This window comes from Bacillus rossius, chromosome 17, assembly GCF_032445375.1.
Source record: "Bacillus rossius redtenbacheri isolate Brsri chromosome 17, Brsri_v3, whole genome shotgun sequence".
Taxonomy (NCBI): domain Eukaryota; kingdom Metazoa; phylum Arthropoda; class Insecta; order Phasmatodea; family Bacillidae; genus Bacillus; species Bacillus rossius.
Window position 1 is genome coordinate 8,906,123 of NC_086344.1, and position 23,576 is coordinate 8,929,698.

A 23,576-nucleotide genomic window follows, 5' to 3' on the forward strand; every position below is an offset into this window, starting at 1 on the left:
TAATTTAAAGCAGAAGTACAGCAAAATTCCACACGAAAACAAATGTAGTTTGTCTGCGCATGCGCGAAGTCAGTGACGTTTTAGAAAAATTACAGAGAACCAAACACCTGGCGACGTCACCAACATAGCGAACACAGCTTTGTGTGGCCAGTGACACCTGAGATGCAGCTGGCTAATTTTACTCGCGTAGTGAACATTTCGAAATACCGAGCATAGCATCCTGTGTGGCTGTAGCTTAAGTTTATCATATATAAGACTAATTTTGTGAAACAAGTATTAAGAAATATTTTTTTTCTTATTGGTTGAATACTACACTAAATATATAATAAAGACAATGCATAAAAATAAAAACATTAACACCGAAATCTCTTGTTTTAAAAAGAAAATTTACAGAAAAATAATACCATAAAAAAAATCTTGTCTGTAACGAGGGTATACAATACAAAATTATTAAATGTAAGCAAGTCGGGTAGTATTAAACTGGCGACATTCTGCACTATTTTATTTGCACTGCAATCTAAGTGGGATACCAATGTTGCGTACTACTTTTATTTACAGTATGAGTGGAAAAATTTAACATTTTAAAAATTTTCCTGCCTAGTTCATGCACACAATATTTTTCTCCCTTTAAGTTATAGCATTAATTTTTTTTTATTATTTAATATTAGAAGGGTTATTTAGGTTTGTGTGGCAAAAATTAAATATATAGATTTTGGAAATTTTAAACACTTGTCCCTGACGATAGTATACAGTATAAAATTTTTAATGATGATAAGCCTTTAGTATCACCTTTGAATATATATACTGTATAGAAGTCGCGAGTGGATAGGATTTACTCTACGTTTTTCAGGAGCTTATGATGAGCAACTTGGGAACTTCACCGCTGCAGGGCGCTGCCGTAACGCCCTGTATCGTCTTAAGTTGTTATTTACACGTTAGAGCGCAGCACTGTCTCCCGCTGTCATTCCCCGCACCCCCCCACCCATCATTCACTGCAGCTCAAGGTCGTTCGACGGGAGGGGGAAGGGGTGCTTGAAGAGTTCGACACTTGTCCGCTAGGGACCGCCACAAGTCAATGCCCTAGAGATGGTGGCGATTGCGGCGGTGAATTAACCAACTACCTCAAACCGTATTAGAAATTTTAACCTGTGCTGGCGACTTCTATACAGTATATATATTCAAAGGTATCGCCGTGGCAAAATTGGTTGCCATGTACTCTGCACTGCGATCCGAGCGCGAGAACTTGGCTGTGACGACTCACCCCTGTCGGGCCCGCCCCGTGCCGCAGCTGGTGAACCTGTACCACCAGCTGATGCCCTGCGCCATGGACGCGGTGCGGGCCTTCGCCCGCGCGGACGAGGACAAGGCCGTGAAGGTCATGGAGCTGTTCGACGACCTGGTGGAGAACGCCGTCGCCGTCGTGGTGCCGCACATCAAGCCCCTGGTCGAGATGTCCCTGCAGTTCGCCGCCGACAAGGACCTGGGCGACGCCATACGCGTCAAGGCGCTCAGCTTCATCGGCTGGATCACGCGCACCAAGAAGAAGGTTGGCTTTTATGTAGAACGGCAATTTTTCTGTTTGCCTGCACCAGGTACCAGACCTGTGCAAATACTAGTTTTTTTTTATGCTAAGCGAATATCAAATCAAATGTTTAAAATATTTTTTGAAGTAGAATCAAATTGCTGACATTGTTCTTTGCAAAGCTGTATTATTATTTTTATTTTATAAAGTTCAGGATTGAAGTAAAAAAAAATAAATATTCATGTTTGTTAAACGTTTGTAATGTGTCTACTGTGGATAGTGTGCCTACTGTCCGTGACTGATGGGAAGATACCTGCCAGGAATGCGGCCGCGAAGAGGAGCACTGACGTCGCGAGGTGACACGGAGACTAGGGAACGTGTGATACTGTTCAAAGTGAAAACATTGACTCGACTCAACGAATACAATACAATGTTGTTACTTAGCGCCACGAAATAGATGTATAGAAGCATCCGAAAAGGTATTCACTACATTTGTTTACTTAACAAAGAATTCCTGATCACTTCTACAAAGCGATAACAAAATAAGGCATGCTTCGATAATTTTCACATGCACATGAACTCACCATTAATACTCGATTCCAGTTTCACAGACGGAAGTATGTAGAAGTCGTGTATTGAGGGCCACAAGTATGAATATAAGATATGCAGTTGACGAAACGTCTATATTGTAATATTTGTAATAGTTGTTTTTGTATACTGGTGTTTACATAATTATGGTTTTTCAGACATAAATAAAACATATCACTTAAGATTTTTCTTAACATTTTTCCAACGGCCGTGCCAGTTCTGACTCCGAATCAGTATTATCACTCGATACGGCAGCACATGATGACTCGTCACTATCAGTTTCATTGTCGCTGTCATCACTATCCAAGCTGTCATCACTATCCAAGCTGTCATCACTATCCAAGCTGTCATCACTATCACGTCCGGAATAAATCCATCTGTGTGACCAAACTGATTGATTTTACAGTATATTCTGTATGCTTTTTCTTTGGGCTTATGCTGTTATAGAAGCTTGTACAAATCTACTTTGCGCATGCTCTAGTTGTATTCAACCCCGTTGTTCTTCAGCCACAGCATAATTTCGTTGTTTACTGCATACTTGGACGGGACTTTATTAATCTCCATACTATGATATGGATTATTGTCCATCACAACTACAGCATTTGGTGTAAGATTATGCAATAATATTTCTCGTCTATCCACTTTTCAAAATTCACGTTATTCATTTGGCCGTGGTAATCTCTCGTGGCAGTTCCTGCTTTATAAACAAGCAGTGCATTAGGAATGAATCCATTCGCAGTACCTGCATGCAACAAAATAAGCCTTCTACCTGTGCTAGCATTTATTTGAACTCTGAATTCATCTTCATGCTGCCATCATTTAGAAACAGTTAAATTACTGTCTATCCAACTTTCATCTAGATAGCCAATATCTCTGCCAACTTCACGGTAGTGTAGTATTTTGCGAAGGTAGTCATTGCGCCATGCCACTACGTCTGCTGTTTCAACGAGTATTTTTCTCTTGGACCTGCACTTCCTCTACTTAAATCCCATGCTTTTGATCAAGCAATGTAGCGATCTTGATCCCCATGGATACTCTATTTTGTTCTTGATTATAGGCAACAATTTAGGGACAGTTGGAGTTTTCTTCTCGCAAACATAAAATTCATGTATTGTTTATCTGATAACGCATCTATCGAAATCATCCACAACCATGGTAGTGTGTTTTCGCCAATCACTTTGGTTTTTACAAGGTGTTACTAAAGAACTGTTACTATTAGTTGCATTGCGTACTTTGTTTGCCTTTCTTATTGGTTTCACCATCGGTTTGCTTACACCTACGTAATGAGCGGCTCGACGTGTTGCTTGAATTAAAGGAAATTCTAGGACACCTTCTTTAGCTTCATTGTCACACTTCTAAATAACCGCACTTATAATTTCGCATCCTTCACTGTGTATCACTTTCCTCTTTTTAGTTCCGCTAGAAGCCATTGCCGAAATAAAGATTGTAATTTACAGTGGCCACATTCACACAGTTACAAATACAAGTATGTACTAGCAGTTATAATTGTAACTGAAACAAACGTTCAGGTCTACTTGTTGTCTATACAAACATTAGCATTCACGTGTTAAACTGACAGCACATTTCGAATCAAACTCGACTTCTAGAGAAGAGGACCGATGTTTGCACGCAAGACTTCACACTGCTCAGGCGACAAGCCCCCCCCTCCCCCGCCTGTTTTCCGGGAAATACGACCGCCAACACCCCTACCTCCCCATACCCGTTTCAGGGATCTTCCCATCAGTCACAGACAGTATTTTGATTACATTTTCAGATTTTAAATTTAATTTATCATACTTACATAAAATATAATTTCTTGGAAAGTTTTAATAAATGTTCCAGAAAAATTCCTGAAATGGTTCACCAGTATATCCTGTGTCCACGATTTGGAAGTTAACGACGGAGTGTTCTGTGTTCCCGCGGGCAGTGAAGGTTCTTGTTCTTGTGCTTCCAGGCCATCGTGAAGCACAAGCTGGTCCAGCCCATCGTGGACGTGTTGTTCCAGCTGGAGAGCATCCCGCCGGCAAACGAAGACATGGAGGAGTACTTCATAGATGACGACGACTCCAACACGCCGATGACGTGTGCGACCCAGACGCTGGACATTTTAGCACTGCACCTGCCACCGGACAAATTATTTCCACCTTTGGTAGGCCGTTCAATTTCGTTACTCCTGTTCACATAACGGTGCAAAACAACTTCATGCAAGTTACAGTTTTCCACTAGAGGTACCAGGTACATGAACTGCCTCTGAAGTGGTGATGTGTCCGTTCAGATGCTTTGCCTTTGGTTCCACTGGTTCTCAGAAATTTAACCAGCAGATATTTGCTAAAACTTTTAGCAGCCATCACTTTTACTCGACCAACTAAGCAAACATTTATATCCTTTTTGAAAATATTATTATTACTATTATTATTATTATTATTATTATTATTATTATTATTATTATTATTAAAAACCTTGAGGTCTGAACTCACCCATTATAATACTAACATACATACCTCACAATTGCTTTGGTGTTTTTATACTGCCATGTTATTTTTTTTTTTTTTTAATTTTTGGTACGTATTTATTTAATATCTTTTCAATGACTATGTTTTTGACAAGAAATTTTTTATGGGTATTTATAGATAAAATATCCACCTAAGTAAATGGTTGTTAATACATACTGTAGGGGTCTTGATCAACCGAGTAATGTGGATCGCAGCTTCTCTTTTAACCGTCGCTCTTTGGTTAATTAATTATTTATTATTAAACACAAAAGCTTGGATGCGTACGAAAAATACCAAACCACTATTACAAAAGTAAGAGGTTTAGAGGACGTTCACAATCCTATATAAAATATTTAAGTTTCCTTTTGAAACTGTTGAAATGAGGCTTCCCCTGGTAAAGAATCCAATTTTCAGGCCCAAAGATTCTAAATAAGATTAGTGAAATACTCCATGATTAAAATTCCCGTACAAGTTAAACTCCTAGATAAATTAAAAAAATAATATTGCCATATTACCTAATATTACCTAAAAGTTGCACACATGGGTAACACGGACAAAATAAGAAAATCGTCTTGGTTTTCAGTTGGCCCAAGTTAATTTTTTGCAAGGTGATTTTTTTCCATCTTTTATTCAGTGTAGATTCCTTCAGCTTTCTCCATGATTTGCCCAACCATTAAATGACATCTGTTGGTTAATTTTCTTTAGGCTATCATCAACAATTAGATCATTTTTCTAGGCTCTCAAATGTTTTAACAGTTACTGTATTTACCTGCGTATGGGACGTAAATTTTATGCCAATTTTTTTTTTTAATGTAATGTGATCCATATGCAAATATTTCCATGTTTGGGTATAAAAAATTAACATTGTACTGTTGTGGTTGACTATATGATTAAATAACCAGCCTGTGTTGATTTTAATAAATATCAATTACAGTAGAACCCCGATTATCCGCGACTCGATCATCCGATTCGCGGATTAACCGCGATTTATGTCCATAAAGTCCAATTTTTTAGTTACATATAACCAATGATTCAAAATGTATGTAAATGTTAAAATACTTTGCAAAATGTATGTTGGTCAAAGTACTTTGACTCAGTTATGTTTATATATACAAAGTTTTTAAAAAAATACTAGTACATACATACGTATGTACATAATATTTTTGTGTTCCATGTTACGTGAATAGATTATACACTGGTGCGCGATTCCACATCCGCATGACCGGACTGTACACTCCCGCGCGCAGCACGGCGCCGTGCCACAGAGATTACCCGGCGCATGGAGACAGTCCATTAGTGTACGTTGTTGAAGCGTGAAGGTGGTGATCATTTTATGTATTGTAACAGTGATCTGCATTCCTACGGATTATACCGTTGTGTTGTGCGGAAGTGTTGAGCGCAACATTTCATCATGTCATCAAATGAACAGAAAAGAAAGCGAGCGGTACTGTCCATCGACAGCAAAAAAAAAATTATAGAAAGATTTCAGAGTGGAGAAACAATTGCAAACTTGCGACTGAGTTTAATGTCGGTAACACAACAGTGCGCGACATCATAAAACATCGCGAAAAAATCCTTCAGTTTGCTTCACAGGCTGACACTTCAAGTGGATTAAATAAACGCAAGACGATGAAAGAATCCACATTTAGCAGCTTGGACACTTGTTTGAATGGTTTCAACAGAAAAGGTCGAAGGGTGTACCATTAAGTGGCGTAATTTTATCACAGCAGACGTAAATTTTTAAAGAAACTAGGCTTGACAGAAGAACCATTTTCCTGTTATATTATTTCTCCGTTATTTTATGAGCACCGACAGTACGGAAGTGTGTGTGTTGCAACTAGTGCTTGGCACGCAAGATAAATTCAGCCTATAACTTGCTGACGCGGCTCAGTGATACGACGGTGTTTGTTTATTTCAAAACTCAGCTAAGAGTGAACGGAGAATAGATATAACGACCCCTCACGGTTCCCGAGATTAGGGTCGTTATAGAGAGGTGGTCGTTATAAGATTTCCGACCCATCTGCAACACTAAGTCATAATAGGCCGTTTTTGCACTAATTCCACGTTCAGCAAGCTAAAAATAAAAATATAACATTTAAAATTCATATAAATAAAGGGGGATAAAAACACCGTGAATTATACGAGACAGAGACACCGTTTCAAAACCATCAAATCAAGTCTCAATGCACTGGTATGAAAAATCTTATCTCAAAAAGAATTTTGAAGGCAGTCGTTCTGTAAAACAATAACCAGCCAGATGGTGTTACTGACAACAGAGCAATGAGCGAAGTGTGGCAGCGTCGCTTACGGGCGATGAAAAGAATGCGTGACCTTGGCAGCTATCAGCTGTCTTGGGCCCTCGGACTGGCGGGCAGCTAGTCACACACCTCGGTGCAACAACGACTCGCGTGCCGTCTCCGCACACGAAAGACTTAAAAACCACTGCTGCCCAGCACTAAGCAGCCCGCTTCTATGTCAACAACGCACACGCACACAAAGCATGTGTATATATGTAATCTCCGAATGTCCACAGATGGCTGTCTGTGGGCTAATGACCTTTGAGGCAAGCATGACTCGGCTAACCGCGATTTTCGATTATCCGACTCACTCGTCCCCTTCATTAACACGGATAATCGGGGTTCTACTGTACTTAGTTAAAATATCTCGGCAGTAAGTATAAAGCAATTGGGCTACTTCTGCGTGTGGCTACCCGGCCGGCACTGGTAAGTGACGTGTGGCTGTCTGCCGCTGGGCTTAGCGCTCGGCAAGAGGGGGAATCCAAAAATAAACCAGCCAGAGAGAGAGAGAGAGAGTTGTGAAGGGGGGAGGGATTAGCAGTGTTTATGGTTCTCCCTCCCCCTCTCGTTTTGAACTGGCACTGTACACTATTATCATGTCTATCTCAACAGGTTTTTGTGATGCAACTGTGTCCTTTGTTTTTGCATGAAATTTCTTAAGTTTCCTACTGCAGCATTTCATTCATGACAAAACTGCTGTAAAGGGCATGCTTGTTTTTATTGAAAAAACTGACAAAAAAATAGCCTGCGGTCATTTCTCCCTTGGAGAAGGTAAGGAAAACATGGGTATTAAAAATAGCAATACATATTTTCCTTGGTATTTTTTTGTTGGATAGTGCTAGGGTGAGGGGGTAGAGGGGAGGAAGGGCCATAAAGGATGAAAAGAGGAAAGAGGAAGGATGGACCATAAAGACTTCACTCTTATTCTATTGAAGACAGTTATATGGTGTGACTCATATTCAAGGGCGACCCTTACCATGTTAATGTTAGATTTTTTTGCCCAAAATTAAGGGTGCGACACATATGAAAAGGAGCGACCCTTCTGCTGATAAATACGTTATTGCTGGTAATGGCACTTTAGGTTGGCTCATATAATACGGAACCTCAATTATTCAAGACTACTGTATTAATGGATGTTGCCATGCTGCTGTATGTCTAGCCATCTTGAGTTGTGAGTCAGAACGAGAAAATAAAAATGCCATCTTTCAGGAGACACTGTATCTTTGGTGTGATAAGAAACTGTGCAAACGAAAAACCTATTTTTAAAAAACATACTGGAATCGAGAACAGTAAATATATGTATGTAGTTTTATTCCTCTGGTTTGTTTCTTTCAAAATTTAATTTTAATGTTAGTTGATGAAACACTTGAATTCCATACTTGTGCTTAGTTCAACTTTTTAATCCAGTAGTCGAAACTGCTGGTGGCATGGAATCTACAACCATATTTACATTTTTTATTTTGTTTTTGATTTGTAATTTTTGTTTCATCATAGATAAGATATATATAGCAAGTAAGGTGTTACTGTATACATGGTGTTAAGATCAATTGTAATAAAAGAATAAAATTAATAGATTTTTTTCAAGTTTGTAAAGACAAAGTTGACATTTTTTTAATCGTTCACGTGATTTTTCCGTTACTGTTTAGTGATACGGTAGTGGGGGGAAAAAACTTTTAATACTTGTTGCATGTTTAAAACTTTTTTTATTTTTCATGTTTTTGATTATGAAGTCACATTAAAACATGTATTTCTATTGAACAAATGACTTAACTTCAGCAGTGAACGCTGGTGTATAACAAACTCAAATATTTGTAAACAAACAAATATTCGTTATTTCAAAGTGTTAGAATTTGAATATTCAAATATTCGCAGAGACCTAGTAGCAGCATATAATTGTCGCACTCACAAGCACAGATATACCCCTGACTAGGCGAGCCTCTTTATGTGTTGTGTATGCAATATGCAGCTGTTTAATTTACTCTATTTGAGCATTTATTTTTTAATCAAGAATTTTAATCTTTGTGCAGTTGCAGCACATAGAACCGAGCCTGCAGGGAAACGATGTGTACAAGCAGAAGGCTTCGTACCTCACCATGGCAGTGTTGGCGGAAGGCTGTGCGGAGTACATCCGCACCAAGTACCTGAAGCTGTTCCTGCAGTGCGTGTGCAAAGGAATTCGCGACCCGACTGGGGTTGTTAGAAACGCTGCCCTCTTCGCGCTGGGTCAGTTCTCGGAACATCTCCAGGTGAGCCTTCTTGTCAGTACTTTATCTCCTTTATTTTAAATTCTTTGACGTAAAAATTTTCTGTTGAAGAAAGGCTGTCAGGCATGTCAGAAGGGCATACGATGGGGTGAACATCCTATTGGAGAAGGGGGTGGGAATGATGAAAAAGCTCTGCCAGCCAACACTGAAGGAATGAGATACACACATGTGCCTTGTGCCTTGATGGCTTTTGGAGTCAGGGCAAGTGAACAGAACAAAGGATGTTTTTGTTTTGAATGCTGAATCATCACGGGCCTTTAATATACTTCGTTATCCATCTTTCTGTCCTGCTTGAAGGCAGCTTCTGCCATACACCAGTGACGGGAGTTCATTGAGACAAATGTATTGTCTCTTACTCCCACTACCGATCCAGTGCTATGGTAATAATCTGCCGTCTACCATAGTTTTGGGTATAGCATACAATAATTTAAGACATTGAGTTCCATACAGTGTACCATCATATATCACACAATGTACCTTATCTATGGTTCAGTGTACCATGGGTATACATTCGCACCCTTTTTTTTATCATTAATGAAATAACTAAAAATTTGTTGATATTGGTGAATAGATATGAAAACTCGGGATGAAAATCATTTACAAAAAAATTGCGTTATGATTTGCAAATCAAAAATGCTTTAAAACACATTTAACTTTTATTAAAAGATATTTTCTACTGTTTATTAGTGTTAGGTAATTTTTCACAAATTCGTGAGTTGCGATTTTTCCAGATCTCTCGTTATACCTAATTTATGTAAAGCTGCAAACATCGTAGGTAATCTACAGTTAATGATAATTGTTCAACTTTAAATCATGGTTAATTTTTTTGATAAATTTTAAAAGTATTTTGAACCTGTGTTACATTTCCACAGGTCTGATTTTAGTTGAAATGCTAGTGAAAAGAGGGACGAAAAAATTCGGCCTTGAAATTGTAATTGAAAATTTACTCTCATCGTGTTCAAAGAAGTTTCACTTCAATAATACTTACTTGAAGGAACATCATTTTCTTTTGAATGTGGCCCGTGGCACGGTGCACAACAATAAGCTCAGACCCTGTTGTGTTGCCCTCTGCCCAAAGACACCTTTACTAGATGCCAGCAAGTCGGGTGGCATCAGGCGCAGGCGTGTTCCTACCGCCGCGACCCGCCTATCCCTGCAGCATGGCGGGGTTCAACCTGAGCCGCACGCCGCCACGTGGAGCCAGCGACCGCCATTTCGCTGCACCCTCCGCAACGTATTCTCCATCAGAAACGTTTCACTACAATGTTTCACGAAAACGTTGCATTAAAATTCTGCGTTGAAATTTCACTCTCATCGTGCCGAAAGAAGTTCATAACTTCGAAAATGAGCCTCAAAAATAACGGCAACGTGCGCGTGTGTTCCCAGCCGGACATCAGCCAGTTTGCCTCGGAGCTGCTGCCGGTGCTGTTCGACTACCTGGACCAGCTGTGCTCGCAGCTGCAGAAGAGCGGCAAGGAGCCGGCGGGTGCCGACCGCATGTTCTACGCCCTGGAGATGTTCTGCGAGAACCTGGGCGACGAGCTGCTGCCCTACCTGCCCACGCTCATGGAGCGCCTGTTCACCGCGCTCAGCCCGGGCAACTCGGTGCACCTGCGTGAGCTGGCCCTCAGCGCCATCGGCGCCACAGGTGACTGCTGGCGTGTGTTTCAGGTTGGCCAGGAGTAATAACAAGTACAATTGAACACTGTTAAAGTTTCGTTTATATATTTGAAAAAAAATTTCTGGTTACAAGTTACATTTGTTCTTACAAACTGCGGCCGCACCTTGGGCCGACCCGACGACAACGACCGCTACTGCTGGACTGTAGACGACGACGACTGCTACTCTACTGTAGATGACAACTGCTACTACTGCAATACTACTGAGTTACTGAACTCGCACTACGCAGTTACTGTCCCGAACGGAGGCAACCCGTGAGCCAACTGACCAATCACATTATTTCCTGAAAAATACTAGTATGAGGAGACACACAAAATTATAGATGTGACCCATACGCAGGGATGACCCTTCTGGTGGTAAAAACAGGAATCTTGTCCCTAGCAATAAGGTATACCTGTGCTAGCGATTTTTCCCCTTGCGATTGGCGGTCATCAGCAATTGAAGCCATTGCCCTATTTGGCCGGACCGTCCAGGACATGTTTGCCTCTGCACTGGACGGCTATGGTTGGTGTGCTGCCCATGGATGGGTACCTGAACTAAACTCAGCCAACTAGGGATGGGACGAATCCACATTTTGGTCGAATCCGAATCCTTGTTCGAATCCTCAGTGTTTGTCATCGAATCTCGAATCCCAGTCCCACACTAAACTTCACCACATGTTATTAAAAAAAAATTATAAAATAAGTACATAGTGTATACACCTGATATAAAATAGAGGCAAATAACCTCAAAAACCACACATGTAAGTTTGCATCTGTCTAATTCTGTTAAATTAATCCTTCCTATGTTTTCAATAAAATATGTTTGTATAACAGACACCATTTTAAAAAAGTAACGTTTTTTTCTGCAATATTGTATTATTGAAGGTTGGAAATGATTGAGTAGTTATGCTAATTGACAAGATGCAGCGTAGTTTATCTTATGTTCGTGCTATTTCCGTTACCTTTATAATATAGTAGGGATGTGCGAAAGTGACTTTATCCACACGAAATGAAAGTGAAAGAAAATTTATCAAGTTTCGCGAAAGCGAAACGAAAATGAATTTTTCTGAGAGATAAATATATTCTTAACGAAAGTTAAGCGAAATTTTTTAATTAACAAAGAAAAAAAGTGCCCCAAAATTTGCTCTTCAGTAATAAATTCTATTACATAAATCATTTTGGTACCTTTTGATGTATATATAAATATTACTATTTAATAAAATCAACATCCGCCCTAGACCACACAACACAGCCCCATGTCACTCGTAAATTTCAAGAATCAATCCAGATCTTTCAGCGCACAGACTATTTCCTTTACAGTCGTAATGTCGCAGTCTATGATAATATATTTATCACGTGCATGGTACTGATGAAAAAATACGTGAATACTGCGGAACGGCCGCCATCTTGCACCACTGTCACACATGGCTAGCTCAGGAAGCTGTAAACCAGGCAAGGGACATGGTCAAAACAAAACATAACAAATGGTTGCTGCCAAGTGGTCATTACATGCAGTGACTTGTTGACCTTTTTGTCTAATTGGCTGTATATTATGAGGATTTTATATGCCAGTCAGAGTATGTAAAATTTAAATAAAGCAGACGACAATGTTTTTGTTTGGCTGTGCGCGAATAAAAGTAGGTACGTTCTTTGTTTATGTGTATACGGTAAATACTAAATAGTGTACTATCAGTTTTGGAATGTATGTTTTACGAATATAGTACCTACACTACTGTTTGAAAGCAAATGAATCAGGTAATTTTTCAAATATTGCATGATTTTGTTTTGATACCTAGACCTACTGTAATCACGGTTGAATTTTGTTTACTTTATCTGCCATGTTTGTTCAAATTATGATTTTACCGTATTTTCATTAACGTGAGTTTTTTTCATCACCACGTAAATTAATCTTAATGGAAATATTTTTTCTAATTAATGTCTTTATATGATTTGCATATGTTATTACATTATTAGTAATAACAAGCAAATCATATAAAGACATTACAGTAGAATCTCAGTGCTAAGTACTTACAGGTACCTCAAGTTTTTGTACTTAGCACTGAAACATGCATACATATCTTTACAAAGAGAAAAAAATATATTAAAAAAATAGCTACAGGAGAGCCGCAATGCCATATGTATTCGTAACTGCGACTTGCTTTTTTCCCCGTGTCTAGTTCTCTGAGTATATCCACTTTTTCCTTAAGCGTGAATTGCTTTCGTTTCTTTTTATCTCCAGGATCATTCATATTGTAGCACAAATACAATGCGGTGTCTAAATAACGTAACCTGAAAATAAACTCAACAATAACAATAAACAATCCCGGCACACATCAAACAGTATTTTTAGCGTAGCGTAACACTTTTGTCTAAATAATTAATACTTCTCTCAAACCTCCGTCTTTCGATGTATCGAATGATGTTGTGTTGCTCACGTCGCATACTACGTACGGTATAATCTATGGTTGTGCGCGCAACTGTTTGTTAACTTTGTTTTGAGAATTTAGAGGTTAGAAAATACGTTGCGGTGGTATTTGTGTATCTTTGTTCCACTACATTAATCATTTAGCTGGAAATTTATTTACCAGTTTAAGTAAATTTTGGTGTAGTAATGCCACGCTACTAGTAGAATTTTTACGTTGTAGTGAAAATGATACTTTAAACTGAAACCGTTTTGCATGGCGAAGATACGATTTTTGGTGGGCACTTAAAAAAAATTTGTTAAGTGAAATATACTTTATAATAAGAAACGTTATTGTACCGGTATTATACTGTACATTTTTATTAAATTACGATTTCTTTTTCAACTAGAACAAACGAACTTCGGTAAGCTATTGAACTTTCGTTTGGCTCGAAATATTTCGCTAAAAACGAACTTCGACAGATGAAATTCTTACCGAAATCGAAAATGAAAGTAGCAAATTTTCGATTTCGGTATCGGTATACCGAACATTCGCACAACCCTATAATATAGTTTAGGTATACAATTTTCTAGAGCTGGACAAACCTCAGTTCTCTGGTTTCGAAACGAGCCGAACCGAACCTCATACAGAAATAATTGTTTTGAATTAAATGAACCGATGACCAGCATTTTGGTCTTTAATTGAGTGGTGAGAAAGAAAGGTTCTCCAGCCATATGTAAAATTAAAACATTATATAGCTTAGCTTATATATATATACCAACTTTTAATTCATGAAGAAGTTCCATCTAAATTTCAAAAAGACTATCTTCCTTTCTCACTGTACACTAACCTACATTAAAAAAAAATATTATATTATAAAGATGACAAACATTCAGCATAAGGCCACATAACATATTTTTGTGGTAGACATAACGAAACATTTTTAATAAGTAAAACTTTTTAATAGGACATTAAAAAAAAGTCGAATGTGAATTAAGTTACCTATCTGCATTACAAAACCCGCTGACTGCAGTTGCTGTTTTCTTGGAAGAATGCTGCTCGTCAGAAGAAACTTGACATTTTTTGGAGTGGTTCTGGGTCATCTGGGTCGTCATTATCTTTTCTCCATTTGGAAAACTTAAACGACGTTAGCCTGCTCATCGCAAATCACCTCAAGAACAATAATATTGTAAACGTAACGTAAGAAGTGTGGTTATAGAAATTTCCGTCGGAAAAAAGAAAACACGAGAAATAATGATGGCTGCCGCGACTACGCTAGTCAACTTAGTACCGTACTGTAAAATTTACTGTACCAGTACTTTTAATACACAAGATTAAATTAATATTTTCTGTACCTGACTGTTATAACCAAAATGGCCAAAGAAAATAAATACATCCCAGTAATTTAAAATACGTAATTTACGTAATCATTTCCTACCGCATTTGTCTTGTGTTAACTTGATCACGTTAGTTTTGCCGAAATACGAGAATTCTCGTACATGCGCTTTAGTTTAACGTATGGGGTACGCAATCTTTGGTGATTTTACAACACTTCTCGTACACGCACTATAGTTAAAGGTATAATATACAATACCTTTGGCATTTGTACGATAGTTTATATTACATAGTACGAGAAATGCATACAAAATTCTCTAAAGTAAAAAAAACAAAGCACGCCTATATGAAAAAATGCTATGCGAGTTATGCGACGAATAATAATTTTTGTTTTTATTTTGTCTGCGCTTGAAACTGTTGAGGCGACGATTATGCGATAAAAGTCGGAATATTACAAGTAATGGAATTTTGTTGTGCTGTTTTGTGAATGGTCTCAAATGGGGGTTAGAAAATTAGAAAAACGTACTTAATTTTTTTGAAACGAACGTTCGGTTTTTCGAATATATTTTAAGAGGTTTCGAACCGAACAGAAACGAACCGAACGTAAGGGTTCGAATCGGTTCGAAATTTTCGAACTTCGCCCAGCACTACAATTTTTTATTACTACCTAAAACTCTTAAAAACCCACCTCGAATCCAACCTCGAATCCCACCTCGGATCCTACGAATCCTCGAATCCCACCTCGGATCCTACGAATCCTCGAATCCATAGGATTCGGTATATTCGACGAATCCAAGATTCGAAAATCCCATCCCTACAGCCAACCAACAGAACACAAGTCAATGCTACAAAGTTTTAACACACAGTTGCTCTGGATATCTTTTCCTTTAAAAATACATGGCCCCACTCATAACACTTCAATCTGTGTATTCTTTAGTCAAAACTGTATTTAATATATATTTGCTAATATTATAACGTTATATTATAAAATTATAGACCAACTTTTACTATATATTGCGGAAGTACAACCTAAAGAAAAAAAATGTATAGAGATTGAAGATTTCACAGGGCTGCTACAGCTAGGGAAAACCTTGAAATATCAGGGAATTCCGTGTACCCTGGAAAAGTCAAGTAAATAAATATTTCTGGAATTACTTTACATACTTATTAAACAACACACTTTCTCCCACTCTGTTAAACATAATTTTTTCAATTTGTTTAAGAAAATGTTTGTTTTCTTTTGTAATTTTTATCTCTGTCTCGTCACAATCACAAAAGACAAGACGGTATTTAACAAACCACAATAGACCTTTTTTGTGTGTTCCGTAATTTCGACTATTCGAAAGACACTAATCTTGCTGTAATGTACATGTAATGACTAATCAATGCGAAAAATAGACGGAAAGACTGTTGTAACTTCATTGCGCGCTGGTTCAAGCATTGCAAGTAATGAAACAAAAAATTTTAGAAGAGGCTCAGAAGGAAGCCCAACTATTAGATGATGTGTTCAGTTATCAAGCAAAAGCCTTAAAATGTTATGAATTTTGTTTACTTGTTTTTATTTTTATTGTTGTATGGGGTCATTCGTACAGACTTGTCAGCATATTTAAAATGTTAAAAATACTGTACATTCTACGAACATTATGTCTTTGTGATTTTTAACTTGCAAAATAGCAAATTGACAATTACTTCTTTGAAATATGTATGTGCTTTTAAATTTAATTTTTTTATAATTGTGTGTTTGTATAATTGTGGGCTTACATATATGACTATTAAAATATCATGGTTTGGTACATTTTTGACTGTTAATAATTTATTTATTCTACTTTAAGTATAAATACATATCTATAGTTAAACCACTCATTAAAAAGAGTAGTACTTCAGCTAACTAATGCTATGTAAGAGATCTCAAATTTCTGAAAGGACATCTCTTATACAAATTATCAAGTAGTCTGTGCTAGAACAAAATTGTCATTGACAAACTTTCCAAAATAAGTTACCAAGAACGATTACAATCATATGTAATTGTCTGGAAATTTTTCCATATAGACTGAAAAAAACCCTGTAAAAGTCATGGAATTTCACCTTCCACATAGGTGATGCGGGTTTTATTCCTAGTGGGGTTGAACCAAAGATTTTGCAGCAAGCAGGAAACGTGACGGACTTTACTGGGAGCCAGTGAGGTTTCTAAAGCTACGTCCGTTCCTCCCACATGGTCAGCCCCTGTCCATATTTCATTCTCATTTCACCCCGGTAATTTACAGTGTAACCCTATGATGACAAAACTTTAACCCCTAATTTGTCCATATATTTTTGTACAGTGACAGAGCTTCAAGGATGTATGTCTCGTTCCAGGTCATTATTTTATATTTATGTTTAACATGGTAACTGAACTTCAATAAAATGAAAAAAAAATAATAATAATTATATAGTGCATACTCTTTACATAAGTAGTTACAAATTTGAATTTTTTTAACATTTTTGTGCAGTATGGATAAGGAGAATCAAATTAAATAAATTACTGAAACTTTTTGAGTTTAAAGGCAATGCTAGTGGTTTTAAAATTATTTCAGAAAAATTTAATTAATTTTATTCAGCCTTTTAAAATCATAAAAGTTCTGATGATTTTGAAAGGCCTTGTGTTGTGTTGTGGTTTTTTTTTTTTTTTTTTTTTTTTTTTTTTGTGAAAGAATTGCAATCATATCACATAGCAGCTAGTAAAATTGACTTGAAACATAAAAAGTTCCAGTTTTTTTATTCCATTTTATTCTCCTTATCCATACTGCACAAAAACATTAAACATACAACTTTGCCAGCTAATTTTGCTATTGATATATTTCTACATTTGGTGAAAGTTCAGCCTCTCAAAGGTTCTGCAAGTTTAAGTGTGTGGAACGTAAGTAGGTATAAACTAATTACCTGCAATAGGACATACACCCTTAATCTGGCATGTTAAGAACCATGGCCATGCTTGATTAGCAAATTTGCCGGATTATGGATCGCCAGTATAGTTTTATTAGGAATAACAAAGGGAAATTAATTTTTAGTACAAAGGTATTTCATACAAGTTATAATAATATGCTGTTTTTAAGGGAAAAAATGATCCTTAGTCCTTACTGTTAAAAAAAAGTCTCTGATATCAACTTGTGTCCATGGTTCAGATCTAATCTTAAAAAAATCATTGTAGAAATGTAACTGTGACGTACAACCCACAAAAAACAGAAAACCCTGTACTGAAATGACAACTGACAAATGATGAACTCTGAGCGAACAAGAAATTCTGGCAGCTCAGTAACGTGACTTGGTGGCCGGGGTCAACAGCCAGAATCCAACCGAAGAAAGCTGAATGCGATCAGCTCGAATTTTGAAAGATTACAGACTGTTGTTGAACCGTAGAATGCCTGAGATAAGATCTTCCACTGACGTTTGTTATTTTTATTTCATTTTCCAGCGAGTGCAGCCAAAGAAGGTATGATTCCTTACTTCCCGCGGGTCATAGAGTACTTGAAGATGTACCTGACCCAGGAACAAACCGAGGAGACGATGTGCCTGCAGGTTCAAGCCGTAGGTGAGCTTATCTTTGTGTTTGTTGACTTGCAGTCCAAGGTGACTGCATGTCACGAAAGTCATTTTAAAGTAACCAAACTGAAGGTATGGTCATGAATAAGTTACTAAATAAACAGCAGGAAGTTACGAAACTTTTATCACCAGTAGCCGTTGCATTTTGATTTTTCAATGCCTTACATCAGTTTACAGTGTTTGTATGCCTCTTTTATACCATTTTTTTGACGTGATAACGTCTTATAAATCGATGAACGCCGGCTCCACGCACGAAAAAGCATGACTCATTGTCACGTTCCGCCTGAGCCGAGCATGCAAGAACTGGCCAACCACCGTGCGAGAAAATATTCTATATCATCAAACAGGTTAAGGCGGGCTTTTTAAAAGCAGCAATTTAAAATATTTGATTTTTTTTGTCCAATTTCGTCATTTCAAATTAACAATTTATTGACATTGATTTGATTTCAGCTTATTTCTATAACTAATTGTTTGTTATATTTAAACAAATTATTTCAATAAAATTTGCAAAAACTGAAAATAATATTTGAAAATTAAAAAGTATGCAATTTATCATCAATGTTTTCTAATGGCGTTATCACGTAAAATTATCGTCCATAAACCGACTTTACAGACAATCCCCTTTTTTATCACATTATCATTACAATTTCATAATCGTCGCAATATTATTTCAAAGTGACAAAATTTGGAGAGAAAATTTTCTCGCAATAAAATCACATAATGTTTTTGGTCCTGGTCTTAAATTCCGAGCGCTTTGTGTAGGTAGTAAACATGCAAGGATAAAGCACTATGCAACAGCAATTGCCTATTGGTTTTCAAGTTGCTGTCAAGCAGTTTCGTAATTATAATGAGAAAATATGGTAATTATATTTACAGTAACATTTTATTTAATTATGAGAAATACGAAGTTGTCCTATTTGTACATTTTCTTTTAAAAATGTTTACAAATGTTATAACATTTATCTGTTTGTCTTCGTCGCTGCTGTGTAGCGCTTGTAAAAATGTAGCCAGCGCTATTTGGCATCATTTGTGTTTGGTTACGTTGATACCCGTATAGAGTACACACATGAAGTCGAATATCAGTATTGAAGCCCGTTCCCATGTGGGCGCTCTGTCTAGTGCCAAGTAAACTACATTTGTGTAATATGACGATAGTTATGTGTTAGTTCGGGTCACAGTTTTCATTTTTTCTATTTATAAGTTGAACTAAATATGTTTTTGTACATGACTCGTTAAATTAAATTGTTTTAGTGTGTTTTTGTATAATGCATTTTTTAATTAAACATACTTTATATCCAATAGGTTTGGTTATTATGAATAACTTTACCTCAACAAAAATGCTTATGTCCCATAATAATCGCACCCTACTTTCCAGACTTAATTTTATCATAAAATGTGCTATGATTATGCAATAAAACACGGTATCATTAAAAAGATCTTGTAATGCTTTAATTGAATAAGAGCCTTTAAAAGTACCTAAATTTAACTAAGAATCCTTAAAAACTCCTTAATAAAGACTGATAGCATGCAAGTAGCCAATTAGTAATGGATAAATTTAGGTATGTGAATGTTTTGTTTGTTTCCAATTTGGCAACAAACAATGCTTTGTGCATACACAGTACAATTGGCAAATTTTAGGCCACGTGATTACCTCTTGTGCATAAAAAGAGTTTTGATTTCCTTCTTTCATATTATATAAAACTAAATTTCAGGGCTACAAATTTCAGATACACTATGCCTGGGTTAGATATTTGTTCCAGAGATATTTTTGGACAATGAGAGCTTATCTGTAAGAATTGAAATAACCAACATATTTATTTTTGTGCATTAACTGTTTGAGGGATTTTGTGATATCACAAATAGTTTTCTATCTCCGCATAGTGGTACAAGTGACAAAGTAAATAGGTCCTTAAAAACTAGGGTACGAACCATGGTTTAAAGTTGCATGTTAAATATATAAACTGTCCACTTATATCACATGGAAATTATTTCTGAAAAGAATTAGCTTCTAATGTGAAAATCTGAATGTTTCTGTAAGTTGTATATTTCCTGTATTGTTTATAAATTTTGTTTATATTACCCCATACCCATACACACTACAAAGTGGTATAATGCAAGGTTCTGTTCGCAATAAAAAAAAGTGGAGAAATAACTAGGTCAGCTATTAGAACTGTGATGGTTGGAATTTTTTTTATTTCTTTTAGAAAATTTAACTACAGGTAAATTATGTAAATTCTGGGAAATTTGAAATTTCTGGTTAGGGAAATTTAATTACAGGTTTGTTTTTATTCACCTGTCCTTGGGATGTGGTTAAAGAAAATAGAGAATAGTTAGTTAGCTTTATAGTAGTTTATTTTCTTTTGTATTGAATATCAAGTTATTAATGAATGTTGAATTTTTTGTTTATCCAATTGAAAGATACAATAAAAAAAAATTCCTCTCCCCCCCCCCCTTTTTTTTCCATCTCTTTTTTATATTTCTCGGGAGTCCAAGAAAAATCCACACTTAATATGCAAATTATAGAAAATTAAAAAGATGGAAACATATGGATGACATTTTTTTATTTGTTTCAGAAAATTTAATTACAGATAAATTATGTAAATATAAAAAATTCAGGGAAATTTGGAATTTCTCGTAATGGAAGTCAGGGAAATTGCATTTTCTTAAACTTTTAAGTTTTAAGTTTAAAAATAGTTTTGTTGATCCAACTGATAATACACATAAAAATTCAGTATTTTAATAATACTGTATTATTAAAATACTGAATTTTTATGTGTATTATCAGTTGTATCAACAAAACTATAAAGTCTAGTATTTGGCATCAACTTTATACCATGTTCATTTAACGTGTGTTTTACTGCTTGCATATGATAGTGCCTAGACTGGCAGCAATGCGATATCAATATCAAATTATCCACGTATATCTAATACTGGCAGACCCTTAATAGAGAGCCATACTCAACAAAGTACATATTGGAACATGAAATTGAAGATGATGAACCTGATTCAAGACACAAGTTCAAGGGATTAACAAAAAAAGTGCACGTTTAACTCGGTACACGTGATAGAAGTGAAACTTCTTTGGCAATTGAAACCTCGACTCGTAAGCATATTGTAAGGGGTAAAACGGTAGAGAGAAAGAGAGAATGAGAGACATAATACCATTTTCTAAAAAAACATGTATTGAAAAAAAAAAATTATTACTCACTTTAAAATAAGCTCAAACCCCGTTGTGTTGCCCTCTGCCCAAATACTGCCTTACTAGACGCCAGCAAGTCGGGTGGCATCAGGCGCAGGCGGGTCCCTACTATCCCTGCAGCATAGCGGGGTTCAACCTGAGCCGCACGCCGCCACGTAGAGCCCGCGACCCACCCAGTTCTCTGCACCGTCCGCTACTAGCTTCAGAAATTGTTTGACGAAAACGTTGCATTAAAATTCTGCCTTGAAATTTTTGTCCATCTCGCCTAAAATGTTTCACTTCAAAAAGAAAGACAACACTGGTTTCTTAAAGTATTGCAACAGTAGTTGGATGCGTGTAATGTGTAATGTTGCAGACACGCTGGGAGTGCTGGCCAGGACGATAGGTGCGGAAACATTCATGCCGCTGTCCAAGGAGAGCATCCAGCTGGGCCTGAACCTCATAAACAACACAGACGACCCGGACCTGCGCAAGAGCGTGTACGGCCTCTTCGGGTCGATCGCGATAGTCCTGAAGGAGGACATGGCGGCGTTCCTCCCGGTCATAGTGCAGTTCATGCTGACGTCCCTTCGCAGCTCGGAGGGCATTGTGGTGAGCCGGCCCAACCCTTCAACCTTCGAATACCCTCGAACGTCTAGTTTTGAGTTCTGTACTAAAGTAGTGTCTTGATTAACCGAGCTTCCGTTTGATCCTAGCTGACCTAAAGTGCAATTCCCGGTAATCATTTGTTTGAGGATCTAGAAGATGATCTAACTGTTGTCAAAAGTCTTAAAAAAAAAAGAATTAACCTGAATTAATGCAATGTGCTGCTTAAGTGAATCATAAAGTGATGTGAAAGAATTTACACTAAACATATGGGAAATTGTTACCTCCAAAAATTATACCAATGGGCTGACTGAAAACCAAGATGATTTTTTTGAATTACTTTACACACCTGAATAAAATGCTGTTTAAACTGAAATTAGGGGTTCCATTATAATTGTAAACTTGTATCTTGCCATTGGGAATGGCTTAATTGAAAAATTACAGGTACCGCCACTTAAATGTGTCATTTACGCTACTTTAGACCACTGTTAGCTACTGCCTCCTGAACCTCCGCTTAGTTGAAAAACTACAGGGTCTGCCTGTAACATGCATCACTTATGCCACTGTGGCCCAGGGCTTCCTGAACGTCTGCACAGAGTGACAGATGAGATGCAGGATCAAGGAGAAGGTGCAAATGGAGTTAGTCACTGGGTTCTCTCTGCTTCTCTTCACTGTGGCTTCTAGGAAGACACCCCTTCCCAGACCACCGTATATCACCACATGCTTTGCTTTTCGAACTACAGTAGTCATAAAAAAATTTTTTTTTTCCTAACTGCTGCTTGATGTTTTAAAAAAGAACATGTAAATCGCTCTACTGACGAAAGTGGCACCAGAAGTGGGATTGATAAAAAATATGGTATAAATTTAATAATTAAAATAGTTTTCAAGTGAAGAAAGTTTTCGATTCATAAAGTATTTTTCATAAACTCATAATCAAAAAGTGTAGGGTTGTACAGTAGAACCTCGATGATACGTTCCCGTCTCATACATTTTCCCGTGTCATACGCCAATTAATTTTGGTCCCGCCGAAAGTTCTATATTTACAATGGTTTACTTTCCCGGAACATACACTTATAAAATCTTTAATTTCCCGTTTCATACGTTTTTACAAAGCGGAAAAGTCCTAAAATTCACAAATTTTTTTGTTATATTCCTCCTGATAAACTACGTTTTAATGGTTTTATTTTGAGAAACGTTCATTGTTTACCTTTGCAAACGTAAGAAAATAATTTTATCGCATCATAGATATGGATAGTATCGGGAAGACTGTGCACTTCGCTATTAGCATCTATGGCCAGCACCAAGCGAGACTAGTGGCGCGAATGATTATGAAAATGGTGCACGCGATTTACCAAGGCACGGATCTCATATTCATTAATCTTTGAACTGAATATACTTGTTTGTTATTGTTTTCTTACGATCGGATTGTTTTATATTTTACGTTTCTCAAGTTAAAATTTTATTGAAAATTGTTCTGTTGCATAAAGTTGTTTGTAAAATGAAACAAACCAGCAAAAATTTCTGTTTTTCTGTTTACAATAGCCTAATTTTTTTATTTCTAATTTAGGCTTGGTGACTTTTCCCCTCTCCAAGAAAGGACTGCTTTACTTGATTATGGACTGTATTTTACATTTCTGGTAGTTTTATTATAT

The 23,576-nt window shown here is 37.0% G+C and overlaps 1 protein-coding gene across 1 annotated transcript in view; it reads left to right on the plus strand.

The window, feature by feature from the left end:
• The window catches only part of LOC134540850 (importin-4-like), a 150,766-nt gene that overhangs the window by 34,142 nt on the left and 93,048 nt on the right, over positions 1 to 23,576 (plus strand). Inside the window, exons 4-9 of the mRNA XM_063383847.1 lie at positions 1,289 to 1,546; positions 4,065 to 4,259; positions 8,927 to 9,145; positions 10,550 to 10,811; positions 18,013 to 18,129; positions 21,695 to 21,930. Of these exons, the coding sequence (XP_063239917.1) occupies positions 1,289 to 1,546; positions 4,065 to 4,259; positions 8,927 to 9,145; positions 10,550 to 10,811; positions 18,013 to 18,129; positions 21,695 to 21,930 (1,287 nt within the window). The remainder of the gene's footprint in view (positions 1 to 1,288; positions 1,547 to 4,064; positions 4,260 to 8,926; positions 9,146 to 10,549; positions 10,812 to 18,012; positions 18,130 to 21,694; positions 21,931 to 23,576) is intronic.